Here is a 20,004-nt window from a genome sequence, read left to right on the forward strand (position 1 = left end):
GATACTATTCTTAATTATTCCGTGTCTTTATATTGCTATTCGTATTAATATCCACGGTTTGTAATTTCTGTGTTTGTGATCGGCTTTATATTTTCCTTTATATTTCTAAGCTCCATGCTCTTGTTTTCTCATCCCGACTCCAAGTCAAGAGAATAATGGTCCAGAATTCATATGTATGAAATTTTGAATGATCATAATATATTAAGCAGAAGAATTTTAATAGTACAATTTGATTGGTTAAATTACCAGAATTACAGAAGATAGAACTATCAAGAATATATTTTTCTTGATATGTTCGGAGGTTAAGTAGAATGAAAGAGTTATGTAACATGGCACATGATGACGTTATAATCTGTGAATCATCACGTTCCATTAGAAACTCAGCATGACTTACTGTAATATAATCACATTGGTCAAGCGTCATTATATTATACTAACCCATGCTTCAGTCTCCAACACTTCTCCACAATTCATTCATAATTTATACTTAATTTTTACAGAAGTTTCCAATATAATGGAATACAGAAAACACGAAGAGGTAGATAATTTCGGACAAGAATATTTATGAAAATATCCTCAGAAATATCGAAGATATTTATGATAATATTTTGGAATTTCTAAGTTCGAAGGTTGATGAAGAAATTTTTTTTCGCAAGATGACTTCGGAGCAAAATATTCTCTAAAGATTTCATCGGATCCAGAATTACATGGATTCTTTGAATATAAGGTTTGGTCCTTGTATTTGTCCTTGGTCTCCTTCATAGTTAGTTCAATCCGTTTTTCAGTACCAAATTTTCTATCGAGCGTTCCCAACACTCCATTATTTTATTATCAAACTCGTGGCCGTTTAGGCCATCTACGATTTTACTGTTTCCTCTGCATTTAATGCTATCATATCTAAATTGTCTATTATCTATCTGAGGTGTTTTTAGAGAATTGTGTTTTTAGATGATTAAACGCTGATGGTAATATGGTGGAATATAAAAAGTTCTCCGGTAACGATGACGAAAGGCAACTTATATATCAAGGTTATAATAAGGCTTATTCGAATGAAAATTTGAAGTTAATTTGCTGGAGCTGTGACAAAATTGGCTAATTTGAAAAGGAATCGCAAAGTTATTTTTGCTAATAAATGCCAAAAGATTTAACGCGGCTACGTGTTAAACTATCACTCTGGTTTCGAGAGTTTTTTAGGTACATAACTATATGCATCAATCTTTTCTTCCGTAGATGAAGTTGTGGTTGGTTCATCCTCCTGATTGAGGTGTTTTCAAGAATCATGAAAGGTTTGAACGCAGATTGTAATCGTCAAGATACAAATGAGGTTTAAGATGAAATCAAGTGGCAAACTTGAAGAATTGTTTAGTTTCATATATTATAATCAATATTTTAATTCATTTTAATTGTCCAATGTTATTAGTCCACAGTCGATAGTCCACAGTTGACAGTACAATAATTCATATATAGTTTAATATATAATATTCGAATTAATTATTACATGTCGTGACCCGTATACGTCTCAGACTTGATCACAACTCAAAGTATATATATTATTGTAGAATCAACCTCAACCCTGTATAGAGAACTCGATCATTACTGCATATAGAGTGTCTATGGTTACTCCAAATAATATATATAGATGCATCGATATGATATGTCAAAACCTTGTATACGTGTCCCGATATTTAAAATGCGTAAAATAAATAACAAAAATTAAATGACGATAAATAAAGTACGTAAAGTAAATAACAGAAATTAAATGACGATAAATAAAATTGCGATAACTAAATTGCGATAAATAAACTGCGATAAATAAAATGTAATAAGGAATTAACAGTTAGCTAGGAACAGTTAGCTAGGATTTTGTTAGCGTGGTTTTTTAACAAAATTTCTCATAAATAAATTTGTTTGTTTCTAACAAATTTTATTTTGTCCAATGTTTTCTTCATTATGCCACTTTTTGGATTCTGATAGATCAAAATCCAAATATGAAATTGAATGAAAAGAGTTATTCTGCGGTGAACTGATACGTATCTCTATAGATGTAAGTAGGATAGTAAATGACTGTTGAATCAGATTCGAAGAATGTACAGTGTAACTTACTAATGTGAAAACTAAATATTCCTCGGGTATTACCTACCCGTTAAAATATTTTTCACCATTAACAGTTTGTACGAAAAAAAATTTAATTACAATCTTTATGAAAATATATATACATATATATTTTCTTCAGATATAATCATGGATTTAATGAGTTAATGTGATATTAATCTCATTTGAATTATTGTTAGAACAAGAATATATAATCTCTAAAATATTAGAGATTACATAATCGCCATACTTGAACAAAGAAAATTGATGTAGAACGATACGTAGAACGATGATTATACTAGAGATACGGAATGAGATGTTGAGGCGTGTGATGTTGAAACTTGAGTTGTTGGTGGTACTGGTATTGATGTTAGTGGTACTGTTGCCGGTGATGTTGTTGAAGCTGGTAAATTTTGCACCATATTCTTCAAATTGATTACTCGAGCGCGGAGTTCGTCGACTTCTTATATTATTCCGGGATGATTGTCGATCGGAACGAGCGGATGAATAAGGTTTAGAATTTTAGATAGAATATAATCGTGGCGAGATATTCGGGAAATGAAGGTGAAAATGGTGTTTCGGATTAGTTCGTCGGTAAGTGCTTCAGGTTCTTCGCCAAGAGAGAAATTTGGTTGATGGAAAGTATCGCCTTCTTCTCGTCTCCATTGATTAAGTCGACTACGAACTCATCAGATAAATTGGGGATGAATGATTGGTTGATTCATTCTGGTGACGCTGATAGGTAAAACTCCATATCGGAATAGCTGTCGGAATCCGAGGAATTCGAACTGGTTGAGGGATTCATCTCGTATGATCAGATGAAGGATTTTCGATAAGAATAGATTATAGGATGTAGATTAGGACCCTGCAATACATAATTTACATATGCATATAAAATATTAAAATCCCATAAGTTACGGAGGAATCTACGGAATATGTCAAGCAAAGGTAACAATAACAGATACGCTAAGATATGAATTTTTCTATACACTGTCTATGCAATAGAGGCAATAAGACGTGTCTAGACTTTAAGGATGATAAGCAAATAATTTTCGACACTAAATGATAAACAAAACTTTTGACATGCAGACACGGTCGAAGTCCAGACTCACTGATGTATCTAAACAACTATCAGTTAGACACACTAATGCAAGACCTGGTTCGCTAAGACCACCGCTCTGATACCACATGTCATACCCCGTCCTAATCCGTCCGGACGAAGTCACCAACATCTGGTTCCATTGCGATGATCGACTCCAAATAATGTCTTTACAATGAGCAAATGCACAGCGGAAGATTTCTTTCATACCTGAGAATAAACATGCTTTCAAGTGTCAACCAAAAGGTTGGTGAGTTCATAGGTTTATCATGAAACAATAAATTCATCATTTTGATAGACCGCAAGATTTAAATGCTGCATGGTACAAATGGACCCGAATCCTATACCCACCTGTAATGTACATGCGATATCTTTTAAATACAGTACACCTTTCTCATGTACGCAAACCATTTTTCATAAATCTTAGTAACCGTACACATATCTCGTGCACAAAAACTAATACACATAACCTGTGTATAAAATCTTTCTCTCGATATATAACATTCACTTCAATTAGTGGAAATTATCATGTCCACATAATTCAATGGTGGCAATTATCATGTCCACATAATTCAGTGGAGACAATTATCATGTCCACATAATTCAACAATAATTCGCAGAACTTCTGTCTGCATAATAATTCATTCGAGGAATGTTTTGCTTGTGTCTATCTCGTCAAACATTTATAAAAGCATTTCATGTATTCGCAGTTTAAAATATATTTCAAAAGCATTTAATAAAGCAGTTGTAAAAACAGCGCATGTATTCTCAGTCCCAAAAATATAAAGAGTAAAAAAAAAGGCAAATGAAACTCACGCATGTAAATATTGTAAAATAGTTAATAAAGCATTTGCAGGTATTCTCAGCCCAAAAATGTAAAGAGTAAAAGGGGCAAATGAAACTTACGCATATAATTATTGTAAAACAGTTAATAAAATATTTGCATGTATTCTCAGCCCCAAAAATGTAAAGAGTAAAAGGGAGCAAAAGAAACTCACGCATATAATTATGGTAAAACAGTTAATAAACAATTTGTATGTATTCTCAGCCCCAAAAATGTAAAGAGTAAAAGGGAGCAAATGAAACTCACGCATATAATTATTGTAAAACAGTTAATAAACAATTTGCATGTATTCTCAGCCCCAAAAATGTAAAGGGTAAAAGGGAGCAAATGAAACTCACCATACTGTATTTTGTAGTAAAAATACATATGACGACATTTAACAAGTGTAGGGTTGGCCTCGGATTCACGAACCTATATCAAGTATGTATATTAACACATATAATATTTAATTAAATATATATTTTGATATTAGTAGTATACTTGTGATTTAATATTAATAATTACTTAAATATGTTTATTTTATATGTTTTATTAATTTATCATAATAATATGTTATATACTTTATTAAAATATTTTAAATAAATACTTAGTATTAATAATTTTAAGTACTCATAATTTTTAATAAGATAATACTTTTAATAAATTTGAGTTATATTAAAACGTAAATGAACAAAAAGTATTTTGTTAGTAAAAGTAGTATACTTATTATATATAATCCTATATATCTAATGTTTGTATCTAACTTATAATATCTATCTTTTTGGTTTAAGATCATAAAAATATAGTTATATTTTACATACAAAAATACATTTAAAATTTAAGTTATAATTAGTAATGTTAATAATAATAATAATAATGATATTAGTAGTAAAAATAATGATAATGATAATAATATTGATATTAGTAATAATAATACTTACTTTAATAATAATAATAATAATAATAATAATAATAATAATAATAATAATAATAGTAATAATAATAGTAATAATAATAAGTATAATAAGTATACTACCTTAGAAGCTTTTCCCAAAAAAAAAATGCCTCAGACAAGGCTCGAACCCACGACCTCTCGTTTGAACACAAACACACTTAACCAATGCTCCAATTTAGCTTTTTCTGATTTAGTACCCATACTATAATTATATATCGTATATCTATCTGTTTCTAACAACTTCTTCTAAAACCCATTTATTCTTAATCACATCACTACCATAGACATAGTAAGCATCATCACCAAACACAATCTAATCGTGCAAACAGAATCATCATTTATTTCGATCATCTACATCATTATCAAACCCGCCATCAACATTATCTTAATTATCATCATCACCATGAAGCCATCATCGCCATCATAACATTACTCGTCATTATCATCAACAATATCTCATCACTTTCGTTCTTGTTAACCCTAAGTATCATTATCATTGTTTCAATCAGAGAATCACCTTGATCATCATTCACGATCAAAATATTACTATAGTATTACGTATCATTCTAACTATCCTCATCATTAACAATCTTGATTACCTCTTCATCATTAACGGCCCCCATGACACCAATATAAACAACACGGCCCAAAACCTATATCCCAACTCAATATCTATCGGCAAAAAAAATAGGTTTAAATGGCCCAACGTCTAATATAAAGGCCTGCCATAATACTACGCATATGTTAAATTGAATCTAGATTTTTGTTGATTTCTCCTTTCCTTCTTATTTTTAAATGACCGACACAGACAAGTTGTAAATATAATAAACTGAATCGTTGTTAGTGGGGTCTCCATTACATCTTGTGTCCACTATCCTTTTCTTTAATTATGTTGGCCACCATTATTACCTTTTGTTGTGGGTTCTTTTTGTGGGAGTTTTAGAAAACAGAAGTCACAAACTCCTTAAACTCTATCTCCATAAACACTCTTTATCTTCTCGTCATCATCATCTTGAGTTACCATCATAATCATCTTTTATCATGTAAGCAGAAGCAACAATATAGCGTCTAGTAGCAAAGTTGCAGGTAGGATTCGGCAGTAGGTAGCGAGGAAGAACAAAACACAAGTAACAGCCCTTTTTATTGGGTTTCGACTGAAGACAATGGCAACAGCAACAATAATTCACGATGAATGTTTGTTGGCTTGAAGAGCTGTGGTTATCGGTGTATGATGTTTCTCGGTCTAGTATAGGAGAGAGAGATAGATGAGAGAGAGTAAGTGAGGAAGTTGGTTGTCATCGATGATGGTGGTATTGTGGTTCCGGTTGACAGAAACAAAGAAGAAGATGAATAAGAGTAGTGGTGATTTCCGGTGGATCTTGGTGGTTGCGGGTCGTTCATGATGGTAGGTAGTGACCGAATAAACATGAACGAAACACGAGATGGTTTGTGGTGATTGTGATTATGGCCGATGGTGGCGGGTTTTAATGTGATCGTAGGGTGGTGTTTCTTGATGGTTCACATTTGTGAGGGTGAAAGATGGTGGCGGTTTTAATTGGTGACCGAATGATATTTAAAAGGGTGATGGTTGTCGACTAGTTGTCGTAGTAATCAAGGGTTATTAGGGTTGGGTTGGTAAACGAAGAACGAAACAGAAGAAAGATTATGTATAAAGAAGATGATGTGTTTGTTATATGTCAAATGTGCACTATAAATATTATTATGCAGTGAAATGAAACCAAAAGCAAACACTATTTAATTCTATTTGTTTAAAAAGAATAGCCATCATACAATTGTCATTTTCCATCGACATGAATCCTAATCATAATAATATAATAATAATTAATAATATTAGTATAATAAGATCACTGATTTCAAAGATCATACAGTAATATTTTCATAACATCAATTATCAATCGTGCAATTTAAAACAGGAAAGCCGCCTGAGTTTTGTTAATATGTACTGACACTTTTAATACGAATAGTATTTCGTACTCCGTTGTTAATCAGGGGCGGATAAAAGTCTTCGGAATAATTCTAAAATTTTAATTTAAGTATCTTTATTTATTTATGTCATTATGGTATAAAGTTTGGTCATTAACTATTAAATAACAACTACATTAATTAATCACTCCCAACCCCCAAGCAAAATATAAAAGTTTTAAAATTTGACAAACAACATCTAAATATATTATTAATAAGTCTAAAATTTATAAAACTCATTTTCTAATCACCGTTTATTTTAAAATTACATAAGTTTAAATTTAAATTGCTTAATATCAATCGAAACATCAAACGAGTATTACAATCATTTAAAATTTATTTTTAATACATTTATAGATATATTTTAAATAATAATTATTATAATATCCTATTTTTATTTTTATTAATTTTTAATAACAACAACATATAATACTTCAAATTATATTTTGAATTATTATTTATATATACATACACACATATCTACTTACAATTAATTGTTCATGAATCGTCAAGAGCAGTCGAAGGTTAATTGAATATATGAAATAGTTCAAGCTTATTGAGACTCAACATTACAGACTTTGCTTATCGTGTCGAAAACATTTAAAGATTAAGCTTAAATTTGGTCAGAAATTTTCGGGTCGTCACACAAAGTACAAGATATTAAATCGTACGAAAGGACGTTCGAAAATCCGGAATCGGGACATGAACCAACTATCAACGCACGATGCAACGGAGCTAAAATTACAAGTCAACGGAGTACAAGAATATAATATAATATATATATAATTATATAAAATTATATATATTATATGTGACGACCCGAAAATTTCCGACCAAATTTAAACTTAATCTTTATATGTTTTCGACACGATAAGCAGAATTTGTAATGTTGAATCTCAAAAAGTTTGGAACTACATTCATGTAATCATTTACCCTTTGACCGTGTTCGACGATTCACGAACAATTATGTGTATATAGATATGTATATATAATACATAATATTAACTGAAAACATTAACAAAGTATTAGATATATGATACTTTACATGAACATATTTGTTTCGATATATTTATCGACAGAATTAAGAGATAATATCAAATAATTGAATTATCAGATACATTATGATATGGTTACGGGCCTATGTTATGAGGTCCACTGTGATTTAAGAAATCTATTCTTTTTGACAACTCAATACTTAACCAGTATGATAAAGATAACGATATTTATATTTTATTTTATTAAATATATAAAACGATTTAAATTAATATTATATATATTTTTTTATACGCGTATTATACGTACATAGTTTTATACTTTTACTATACTTTAACTTTACCTTTACTTTACTTTTACTTTACTTTAACTTTAATAATTCACTTTAATTATTCATACTTTAATAATTCACTTTAATAATTCATACTTTAATAATTCACTTTAATAATTCATACTTTAATAATTTACTTTAATAATTCAAAAATCTATTATAAATAGAATTCAATAGGTTTCATTATTTTATAGAAACTTGAAAATATATTTCTCTAAACTCTCTCAATCGAATTACATATATATATATATATATATATATATATATATATATATATATATATATATATATATATATATATTTACTTAGTATTATTTCAAGATATTATTAGTATACATAAAATACTACGACGGAGTTATATTCAGACGATTTCAAAATAAGTTTTCAAATGGGATAGAGCTAAGAAAATTATGGGTTATAGCTATGAAGGTTATGGGTATTGATCGAGGGTATTGCTCGTGGGGTCAACCTAACGTTTATCATTTTCGTTGCGTCTATGTACTTTCCTGCAATATTGAATCACAATATTGATACGTGAGCATTCATATCTTATCTTTTATATATTAATAGTGTATCCCTGACTAGTGCTCGAGTATATATGATTATGCATGTTTGTATGCTTAGTTTCGTCATTAAATAGTTTATGATAAATCACGAATTTGATACATATGCTACTGAGATAAGTTATATGATATGCATGTCGTTGAAAAGCTGAAGAAAAAAATTAATAACTTTTCATTTAGAAATCGTGTGGTTTCGATGAACGGATTAAAAGATATGGTCAACTGAATTATCATTAATTTTAATATTATTATTAAAACGATTATTATAACTGTTATCAGTTGATGTTATTGCTAAAATTATCTTTATTACTAAAAATTAATATTTTTATTGAAACTATCATTTTATTATTTTTATCATTATCATTATTATCAATATTATTTTATCAAATAAATATGCGTACAAAGATATTTTTACCACACGTGATGTAATTACATTAATAATACATACCACTATATTTTTATGATATTAAGTGAATTTTATTACTTGAGATATATAAAAGTATATTTTTATCATATATGAATTTTAATATAAATTTTTATTTATTAATAAATGACTTGTATTATTTTGTATAATAAGATCTGATAAATATATTTAAATATATAAAAGTATTATATATAAGTTATATAATAAACATGTATAGATTTTGGAAGTCATTTTGGGTCAAGTTGACTTTTGTTGACTTTTACATGTCGGTCTCGAGCATTAGGATTGTGATACACTACGACTTGACCTAAATTATTAGACAGATATTGACCAACATATAAATATATATACTTAATATAGGTTCGTGAATCCGAGACAAACCCTGCACTTGTTCAGTGCCGTCATATACATAATTGCTACGAAATACAGTATTGTGAGTTTCATTTGCTCCCTTTTTATATATATTTTTGGGCTGAGAATACATGCGCTGATTTATAAATGTTTTACGAAATAGGCACAAGTACTAAAACTAATTCTAAGTGGGTTTAAACCAGAAATATACCCTTAGCTTGGTAACATTAAACTACTTGTCTATGTACGGTTGGCGCGAATCCTAAAGATAGATCTATTGGGTCTGACAAACCCCATCCTGACTATGGGATGCTTTAGTACTTCGAGGTTATTTTAAACACACCTGATCTGGTGTACTTCAGAGGGTAAAACATGAACGTTAAGGCTTTTTATCGGGTGCCTACAACTTATAGAATACTTTTATACACTTGCGAGTGTACGGATATTTATAGAAACTGAAATTTTGTGGTCTATTACTATTACGGAAATGATGGATTATGATAAACTAATGAACTCACCAACCTTTTGGTTGACACTTTAAAGCATGTTTATTCTCAGGTATTAAAGAAATCTTCCGCTGTGCATTAGCTCATTTTAAGGATATTACTTGGAGTCATTCAAGACATACTTTGAAAGACGTTGCATTCGAGTCGTTGAGTTCATCAAGATTAATATTAAGTCAATTATAGTTGGATGTAATATGAAATGGTATGCATGCCGTCAATTTTTGATGTAAAGAAAGTTTGTCTTTTAAAAACGAATGCAATGTTTGTAAAACGTATCATATAGAGGTCAAATACCTCGCGATGTAATCAACTATTGTGAATCGTTTATAATGTATATGAACGGGTCCTTTCATTATATTATATATTATTATAAATACGAGCAGCCCACGTTTTTGGTGCTTTGTGACCAGGAAAAGGTGGCCATGCGATCGCATGGCCAGGAAGGCTTAATACCATGCGATCGCATGGCTTACTGTAGCAGGTCAGGTCCTATAAATTGCAACGTTTGGTCGACGAATTTTAACATAATATAATTTAATCTACTCTCTATCTTTCAAATATATATGTATATATATATATATATATATATATATATATATATTTATATTTATAATTTTAATTTAAGATTAATAATAATAAGGTTATGGTAACGAATGTTGTAAGTTTGTAAGTCGAAATTCTATCCGTGTAACACTACGCGATTAATACTCATTGTAAGTTATGTTCAACCTTTTTAAATTAATGTCTCGTATATAAATTATTATTATGCTTATTTAAATCGAAGTAATCGTGATGTTGGGCTAAATATTAAGATTGGGTAATTGGGCTTTGTACCATAATTGGGGTTTGGACAAAAGAACGACACTTGTGGAAATTAGACTATGGGCTATTAATGGGTTTTATATTAACTAAACGATACCTCGTTAATTTAATATTAAAGGTTACAATTCGACGTATCTATAAATAACCACATACGCTTAATCGGGTACGGTGGGCGGGATATCTATAAATACCAATAATTGTTCATTTTATCGGACACGGGGATGGATTAATAGTCAATGGACTCGTTGAAACAGGGGTGGATTACATTCGAGGGTAGTTGGTGTAATTGTTAACAAAGTATTAAAACCTTGGACTACACGCAGTCGATAACCTGGTGTATTCATTAAACAAAGTATTAAGACCTTGTTATAGTTCGAATCCCCAATTAGTTGGAATATTTGACTTCGGGTATAAGGATAATTTGACGAAGACTCTCGCACTTTATAATTATGACTGATGAACTATTATGGACAAAACCGTATGGACATATCGAATAATCCAGGACAAAAGACAATTAACCCATGGTAATAAATTAAAATCAATAAGTCGAACATCATGATTACGGAAGTTTAAATAAGCATAATTCCTTTATTTTATATCTTATCGCACTTTTAATTATTGTACTTTTTAATTATCGCAATTTTATTTATCGTCATTTTATTTATCGCACTTTTAATTATCGCAATTTTATTATCGTCATTTACTTTACGCTTTAAATTAAGTTATATTTATTTTTAATATTTTACATTAGGTTTTAATTGTGACTTAAGACATAAAATCGACAAACCGGTCATTAAACAGTAAAACCCTCTTTTTATAACAATAATAATATTACTTATATATATATATTTTTATACAAATATAGTTTAAAATAAATATAGCGTTAAACTTGGCTAGCTCCCTGCGGAACGAACCGGACTTACTAAAAACTACACTACTTTACGATTAGGTACACTGCCTATAGTGTTGTAGCAAGGTTTAGGTATATCCACTCTATAAATAAATAAATAACTTGTGTAAAATTAAATCGTATTTAATAGTATTTCGTAGTAAAAAAATATAACTAGTTCGTATACATAGTAACCAATATTAAATCATAGCGATTTTAGTAGTACTAATAATAAGTAATAGCGATACATAGCGTGTAGTAGTAGCAATAGTAAGGGCAATGTACACTAGTAACATTATCACTAATTAGCAGTAGAAGTAGCAATACCAAGCATAAATCGTCGTTAATAACCCAACACTTAAAGAAATAAACTTTTCGTTCAGAAATCATGCATAACCAGTGAAAGTAACATATTTCTCATGTCATAAGAAAAACCACATAAGTAAAGCCACATCTTACAATGTATGCGCGAACATCATATAATAAACAATAATAATCAAATAATGTTTAATAGCGTGGAACAAGTCTAGTCAAGCGATCTCTATTTGCGTTTCTGGAGTTCCTTCAACAAGTACTCGACCATTTTCTCCAAATTTTCGACTCGCAACGTGAGGTCACTAGGGTTGTTGTCATTAGCAGTAGCAGTAGAGGTACTAGGTTTAGAAGTAGATGTGGGAGCCTCATAGGGATGGTAACGTTGACACATCTTTAGTGACTGATTGTCGTAGTGAAAACTCATACAAAATGGGTTGTTGCCTCGAGCAGGTCCTTTCGGTATCCAACGGTGGCCTCTCGGTCCATAGGGATTAACATAGTCGGGTTTAATAACAGGTGACTGGGGTGAATCGGGTACATCAGGTTCGGATTCGGATTCGGGTTCCGATTCTTCCTCGGAATCCTCTGCCGGTTCCTTTCTTTTAGGCTCATTCTCATGCTCGGTTTCCATCTCAGGTTCTGATTCGGTATCATCCACAAACTAGAGTATCGTATTTCCTTGCACTTGCACGGTTTCCTCGAATTCCATGTCGGAGTCGGTAAGCATGATAGGATTAGAAGAAGTCATCTAGCACTCAAATAAAACACAAAGTTAGTTCATCAAGTAATCATGTCATTATAGAAATCAAGTAAGATAATAACTAACGTAACTAGGGTTCATATAACTTAGCAAGTCTAAGGTTATAGTCTAGATTCATTAGACGTCCTAACGTTCGACTCTCTAATGCAGCCTAGTCCTAGGTAACCGATCTGCTCTGATACCAAATGTAATACCCCATCAGAATCCACTAACGGAGTATTAACTCCTGGTCCCACAGTTTAGCAGTCACGCCCTCTATATGAGACGTTTTCGAAAAGTATTCGCATTAATCATTAAAACAAAGTCATTTATTAAATAAAATGTAACTGGAAACATTTGACGTCAATGACTAATGTAAATGAACCCCAAACATCTTAAAAGAAAACGGTTTAAATGCGAATATTTGTTCTTGAAATGAAAATGATAAACATATTGGACGCCGTCCAGTTCTAGCAGCAAACAGCATATAACTTCAATTAAGCGGAAGCACTAGCTCTATGTACCTGAGATGAAACATGCAAAACGTTAACGAAAAACTTTGAGTGAATCTACAGGTTTGGTAAACCATTTCTTAAGTTAGGCCACAAGATTTTTCTTAGAAAACATCATAGGAAAAGTATACATTATCATGAGCACTTGATTATAAAGCTTTAACAATTGCGTGAGCTGAGCACACATCTTTAGTTTACCCTATACTGGCAATACACCGATCAAGTGTACGAGTAACAACTATATAAGCACCTGTTTAACATTGCTGTGAGGTTTGTCAAACCTAACGGTATCGTCCCTATAAAGTCGAGCTTACAAAGTAACTAATATAATCAAGATAAGGGATTTTTGATCTGAACTCATATGTATATTATTGGTAAGTTACTTGTGCCAAACACGTAAAACATTTGTAAAAGGCATGCATCTCATCCCTGTAAAAACATAGTAGGGACTGTAGACTCACCTTAGCAAAAGCACTCGTAAAGATCTTAGCAAATCGTACTGTTGTCGAAACTCTCGACTGAACAACGCAACATAATCAAGTAAATCATCTTAAGTATACACTAATAGGTCAAACTTATTCAACCCATAGTGTACGCAAATTCCTAGTGCTCAGACTGACTCAATGAACAAGTAAAAGTCAACTAATCCAAGCAAGTCAACCAAAGTCAACCCTAAAGTCAACTCGGTCAAAGTGGTCAACTAAAGTCAAACATCTCAGTAGGTCATGTAAACATAATCAATAAGTCAAACCTAGTTCAAGTATCAATTTACAAGTCATAATTAAGCATATTGCACATTTGCACCTTAAAGCACGTCTTAGAAATTCGTACGTCGTAGAAAGATCCTACTATAGCTCATAGCACATAAATCATTAAATCATGAACAACTCCAAATCATAACTACACTTAAAATCGATTCCAAAAAGTCTAGCCAAAGCTTCATACGATAAATAAAAGTCAGAAGTCAGAAGGGATCAAGTCTGAGTTCATTACAGAAATTTCTGCTCGCGTGTCAGTTTTTAAACATTATTCAAAAATCAAAACATATAGAAAATAGATTTTGACGAATGGCCAATTGGTGTCATCTCAAAACATCTCAAAGTTTTAGTGATAAAATAATCAGAAGCATTGCTTTAGCCTATTTTTATAGTTTCGCAAAACATTACAGACTCATCAGTTTTTGACCATCAATCGGACATATCACATAGATAAGCATATATCTCATGGCAAATCATGTTTTCGCAAGTTCTCATACAAATGAAACATGTCAAGGAACACTTAATCTAACATATTCCAGAATATCAAGGTCTAAATAAATTCCTAGTTCACTCTAGCAATTTTTATGTAACTTTGAAAAACGATTCAGCTCTCTTTAAAAACCAAATCTTCGTTTTGACATAACGGGATACATAACCTTTTGACGCAAATCTTAAGTCTAAATTGCATAATTTTTCACAAGGAATACGGTAGTATACTTTATATAAGCTAAAACACAAAGCATACAACTCAGAAAATTCGGATATCATGCAAACCCTAACGAAAACTTCGATTAAGCATATCTTAAGCATACGATAACGAAATCACGCAAAATCGGAGTCTAAAATTAATAACTTTTCGATATATTTCTAATTAACCATATTACAAAATCAGATCTCATGTAAATTAAATCAGATCATCAATAGACAAATTCGTTTTTCGAACATACAACGTTAATTACGCAATCAATCAACAATTAACAACATCAATCACCAATAATTGAGCACTAGACTTGATTACACTATGTAATTGAACAAAAAACTGAATTAATGAAATTAGGGTTACTAGTTATACCTCAAACGATCAATTAAACGACAATACTAGACGTAGAACGATGCGTAGAACAACTTTGATGCACAAAACTTTATCCAATTTTGAAGTTTGAGAGTGGTATGGTGGTGGTGATGGCCGACGGCCTCAAGGGGGAGGGAGGAGAGCAAATTGTCGATCAAAAAAAAGAATGGGGGAATGAGGGTTCCTAGTCTCTTGCTAATTATTTGTAGTTAGGGCCCTAAATAAGACCCATCTAATGACCCATTAAATCAAACTAGTCCATTAACGAGTCCACTAGGGGGGTTCGGCCGTGGGGCCCTATAAGGGGTGTCCTGGACTCATTTTACTTAACTGCTTGTACGCGTGTGGTCCGTTTCGAGTGCCGTTAACCGTACCGGGTCTCCGGAACGTTAACTAGTCGTTGAAACGCAATCACCTAGTTTAATTCATTAAATAAATTATAAATTAAAAATAATTTTCTTAAAGTCAATAATTATCGAAAATAATTATTGTGTCGTTATTCTGAGTTCCGTAAACTGAAAAGCTTTCTAGATGATAACTTAATCGTAACGTTTTATAGTTATTTCGCTAACCGAAATAAGTTCGTAAATTAATATAACATATTAATTCAAACATTTCTCTAATAAGTTTGTATTTAATTCTATTAAACACACAAATCTACGTAACCACCGTTAAATACTTAACGGATAATTAACGATAGTAAACGGAAAAAGTCGGGTTGTTACAAATTTATACCTTGATGGCTTTTCCTTTTGTATTATGTAAATGAATTGGCATATATTAATGAGCCTAAGGATATTACGGGAGAATTTTCGATACTTACTTTATGTGCAGCTTGAGTAGTTTTATCAAGGAAACAATAAGGGAGAGCTTTTCGATTTTGATTTGGAAGAGCATTTTCTGTCCTTTAATGAAGAACTGATACATATTGTTTTCTTCACCATGATAAACCATACAAGTAATTTCAATTATATTTTATATTTATTTTTATGTCACTGACCCGTAATAATATGAATATACATATTGTTTAGGAGTAAAATGGGTGGGTCATCATTTTCAAAATTTTTTTGTGCATCCTAATGAATTCAGAATATTCGTAAATGCATTTAGAATAAGTAAATTTTATTTAGTTTTAGTCATAAACAGCTTTTAAAGTGTCCAAATCCTTATGGATTCTACTGGCTCATACTGTGTTTTGTATGTGGCAATATGTACCATTTGCTATTTTATTTAGTTTTTCTTACTATTTTTAAATGCAAGTTTAATGATATTGTAGTGGTTAATGAAGTAACTAAAGCTATAAAATAGTTTTTTAGTCCCAATAGATTTTGATTATAAATATTGTAAGTTTACCTTTTACCTTAATCTTATGAACATTCAAAACTCTAAAAAAAAATTTGAAAAGCCAACAATTTTATTAAATAAAAAAGAGAGTACAACCAGGAGGCCCAAAGGGCTAATTACATCATCAAACTATAACAACATACTATGTATACTAAAACTAAACCCGAAAAAAGAAAGGGAGCTATATGGATCGCACGAAATATAGACAACAAGATCGGTTATTTTTAAGTAGGAAAAAGCCTTCACCCATCGGTTACTACAAAGGACGATCAACTTGAAAAAAATCAAGCCGGATTAGAACTCGAAAAACAGTGTTGATCAAACGCAGCGACAAAGCAATCGAGACTAAAACCACTAGACCCTTCTAAGCAATAATTCAACGGGATCCGGCATAAATAAAACCTACCTTAACCGACCCCTACTCTTGAGTATGTTGCATCGAAACATTTGGGATTCATGATCCACGTTAGCCATTTCAGCGAGCCTTTTTTCCAAAGACAATTTATCCACTCGTAACATTTGCTTTGGATTTCCGCGATGATTTTTGGAGGGCTAAGACAATTGTTACCAAAAACTCGAACATTCCTATGGGACCAAATGTAATAAGAAGAGACCCAAACAATGGCTTGCCAAATGGTTATGCCAAGATTTGAGGATAATGGGGGGTTCGGGCATTTGGCAATCTCGGATACATTATTAAGAGACAAATGATCAAGTTTCCACCATTTTCGAATTCTTTCCCAAATATCCTTATCAAAATTGCAGGTTATAAGCGTGTGATGGAGAGATTCTAAATCGCCATCACAAACCGGGCACCTTAAGAAGTGAAGATCGATACCTTTTTTATCAAGTGCCATCCTAACGGGGAGTTTGTCTTGTTTTGCCCTCCAAACGAATATGCCAATTTTTTGAGGGATGAAAGGGTTGAGATCTGTCGTGAGCGAAGGTAGTGAGGACATTCTCATATTATCAGCAGCCTGTAAATTTAGAAACTGAGATAAGGAGCTCGAACAGAAAATGTCGTTTGCAGTTAATTTCCACGACCACTTGGATGAGGTATTATCCGAAAAAGTATGACCACTGATGATATATATTAACGAGTTTAACTCATCTGCAGTCCTCCGACGTGGTTCAGTCGACCAATTCCAGGTGAATGTCAGTGAGGATGATGCATTGGTAACACGATTCATGATGAGGACACCTTTGGTAGTTTCAAGTCTAAAAATTATAGGAAAAGCATCTTTGAATGGGACGTCACCTAGCCATTTGTCAATCCAAAAATGCGTATCCGCACCAATACCTACATCTTTAACAAACATATTAGAAAGATTACACCCTAACTTGGTTAGGGTGTGTTCTATTTTAATTATGTTATACCAAGAACGACCTGAGAGTTTTTTCAATTTATTTTCGGCAATGGAGATGCACATCCCAACCCTCCCCCATTCCCATAAATACTTTTAATGATGCGAATCCACAAAAAAATATCACCTGAGAGAAATCTCCACCACCATTTGACGAGGAGTGATAAATTTTTAAATTTAAAAGAACATACGTTTAGGCCACCAAATTCATAGGGTAACATGATTTGATCCCATTTGACCCAAGCCATTTTTCTTTCGTCATACCCCCCCCCCCTACAAAAAAGTCACGACGAAGTCTCTCAAGTTCTTTAATAACACTTACCGGTGCTTTGAAAAGGGAGAAAAAAGATAGCGGTAGGCTAGTAAGAACCGCTATAATGAGAGTGGGGCGACCTCCGTAAGAGATAGATTTAGCTTTCCAATCAGAAAGCCTTTTTTTGAACTTATTGAAAATGGGATTTCAAGTATTATGTGAATTTAGGTTTGCTCCAATTGAGAGGCCGAGATAGTTAAACGGGAAAGATCATTCTTTACAACTAAACGAATTAGCCAAACTATTTAATTCGGAGGTAGAAGTTCCAATACCATAAACGCTACTTTTGTTAAGATTAATTTTAAGACCCGAGAGCTCCTCAAAACATTTAAGTATTTTTAGGATGTTCCTAACCTCTATTTTGTTCCATTTTTCAAAAATGACGGTGTCATCCGCATATTGGAGATGTGACACTACAACCTTATCGTTCCCGACCTCTACGTGTGACTGGGGATTTTAGACTATTTACATGGTTATTGTGAATTTGACCAACGTTTTTATTTTGTTATTAACTTTGTTGCTTATTAAAACATCTACAAAGTGAATAAAAGCTAAAGGATTAAACTAAAACGATGGTTTAGTTTTAGATTTTATATATTTCCTCAGGTCATAGTTCAATTTTATCAAATTGTTATCTTAGGGTTTTTAATATTACAAAAAAGTCAGTCACATTTAAGTACATCCGAATATTTCATGTAAGGCTACTATGTAATGTATAGCTAAATGTATGATTTCATATGATGTCAGGTTCAAGTTTGATATTTTGTACCAACTTATCTATCCACAGTTATTACAAATGCAAATTCTAATTTGTAAGAATTTTTTACACATATTTATATATGCTATGAGTTGTGAAGGTGATTGCCGTAATACTACGAGAAGAAGAAATTTGTGGATTAAAGGAGTTCTACAAAATAATAGACACATCTATATGTTTTCAAAATCTAAGTATAAGTGACTAATGGGTGAACCTGAGAAGTAATGATCTTGCAACTATAAAGAAGAAGATGTGATGATTTTGGAAAGTAATCAATGCTTAAGATGGTTTTCCTTTCGTTTGTTAAGGTTTTGTATTTTAAGACTATGCTTTTAAATTGTAGTTTTTGATTATGGTTGTTCTGAGTATTCGGTAAAACATTGTTGTTATCTATTTTATTGAACTTGATGAATTATCCTATTTTATCCACATGTTGCTTATATAAAATCCAAATTTTGGTGCAATAATAATCGTTAACTATAACATATCATTCAAAAAAAATTCTTTAAAATCCCGTGATTCCACGGGTATATTCAATGGATATAAATCAAACCACATGGTTTCAAGACATAAATTTCAAATGTATATTAGGCGTCGTCACATGGTATTTGGTAAGTCGTCCACCTCCAAAGTCCACCAACATAATGAACCCTCCTAAGTCCTACCTTTCCATTTTATTTTATATATAAATAAATAAATAATAAATATGAATTAGAATGCTAAACTTAACTTTTAAAGATACGTTCAAACATTTATCGTAAATTGTTAATTTTCAATATTATAACGTGTTTTTCATATTTGGATTTAAAAAGTTAATTTATTAATAGAAATATATGGTTTTATATTAAAATTATTAACATTGCAATTAATCTTCTATAGGTTCTATTAAATTCTATAATGATGATATTATTATTAGGTTAATTTCTTTGTTAAGAAAAAATCAAAAATAAAAAGAAAAAAAATCTAGGTCACTTAGATGATGTCATTAATTCTATAAATT

The 20,004-nt window shown here is 31.4% G+C and overlaps 1 protein-coding gene across 1 annotated transcript; it reads right to left on the reverse strand.

Annotated features, from left to right (window-relative positions):
• Positions 1-16,977: 16,977 nt before the first annotated feature.
• Positions 16,978-17,889, reverse strand: LOC139853502 (uncharacterized). The gene has a single exon (XM_071842893.1). The coding sequence runs from the start codon at positions 17,887-17,889 to the stop codon at positions 16,978-16,980; it is 912 nt and encodes a 303-aa protein (XP_071698994.1).
• Positions 17,890-20,004: the final 2,115 nt, after the last annotated feature.

This window comes from Rutidosis leptorrhynchoides, chromosome 6 (assembly GCF_046630445.1).
Source record: "Rutidosis leptorrhynchoides isolate AG116_Rl617_1_P2 chromosome 6, CSIRO_AGI_Rlap_v1, whole genome shotgun sequence".
NCBI lineage: Eukaryota > Viridiplantae > Streptophyta > Magnoliopsida > Asterales > Asteraceae > Rutidosis > Rutidosis leptorrhynchoides.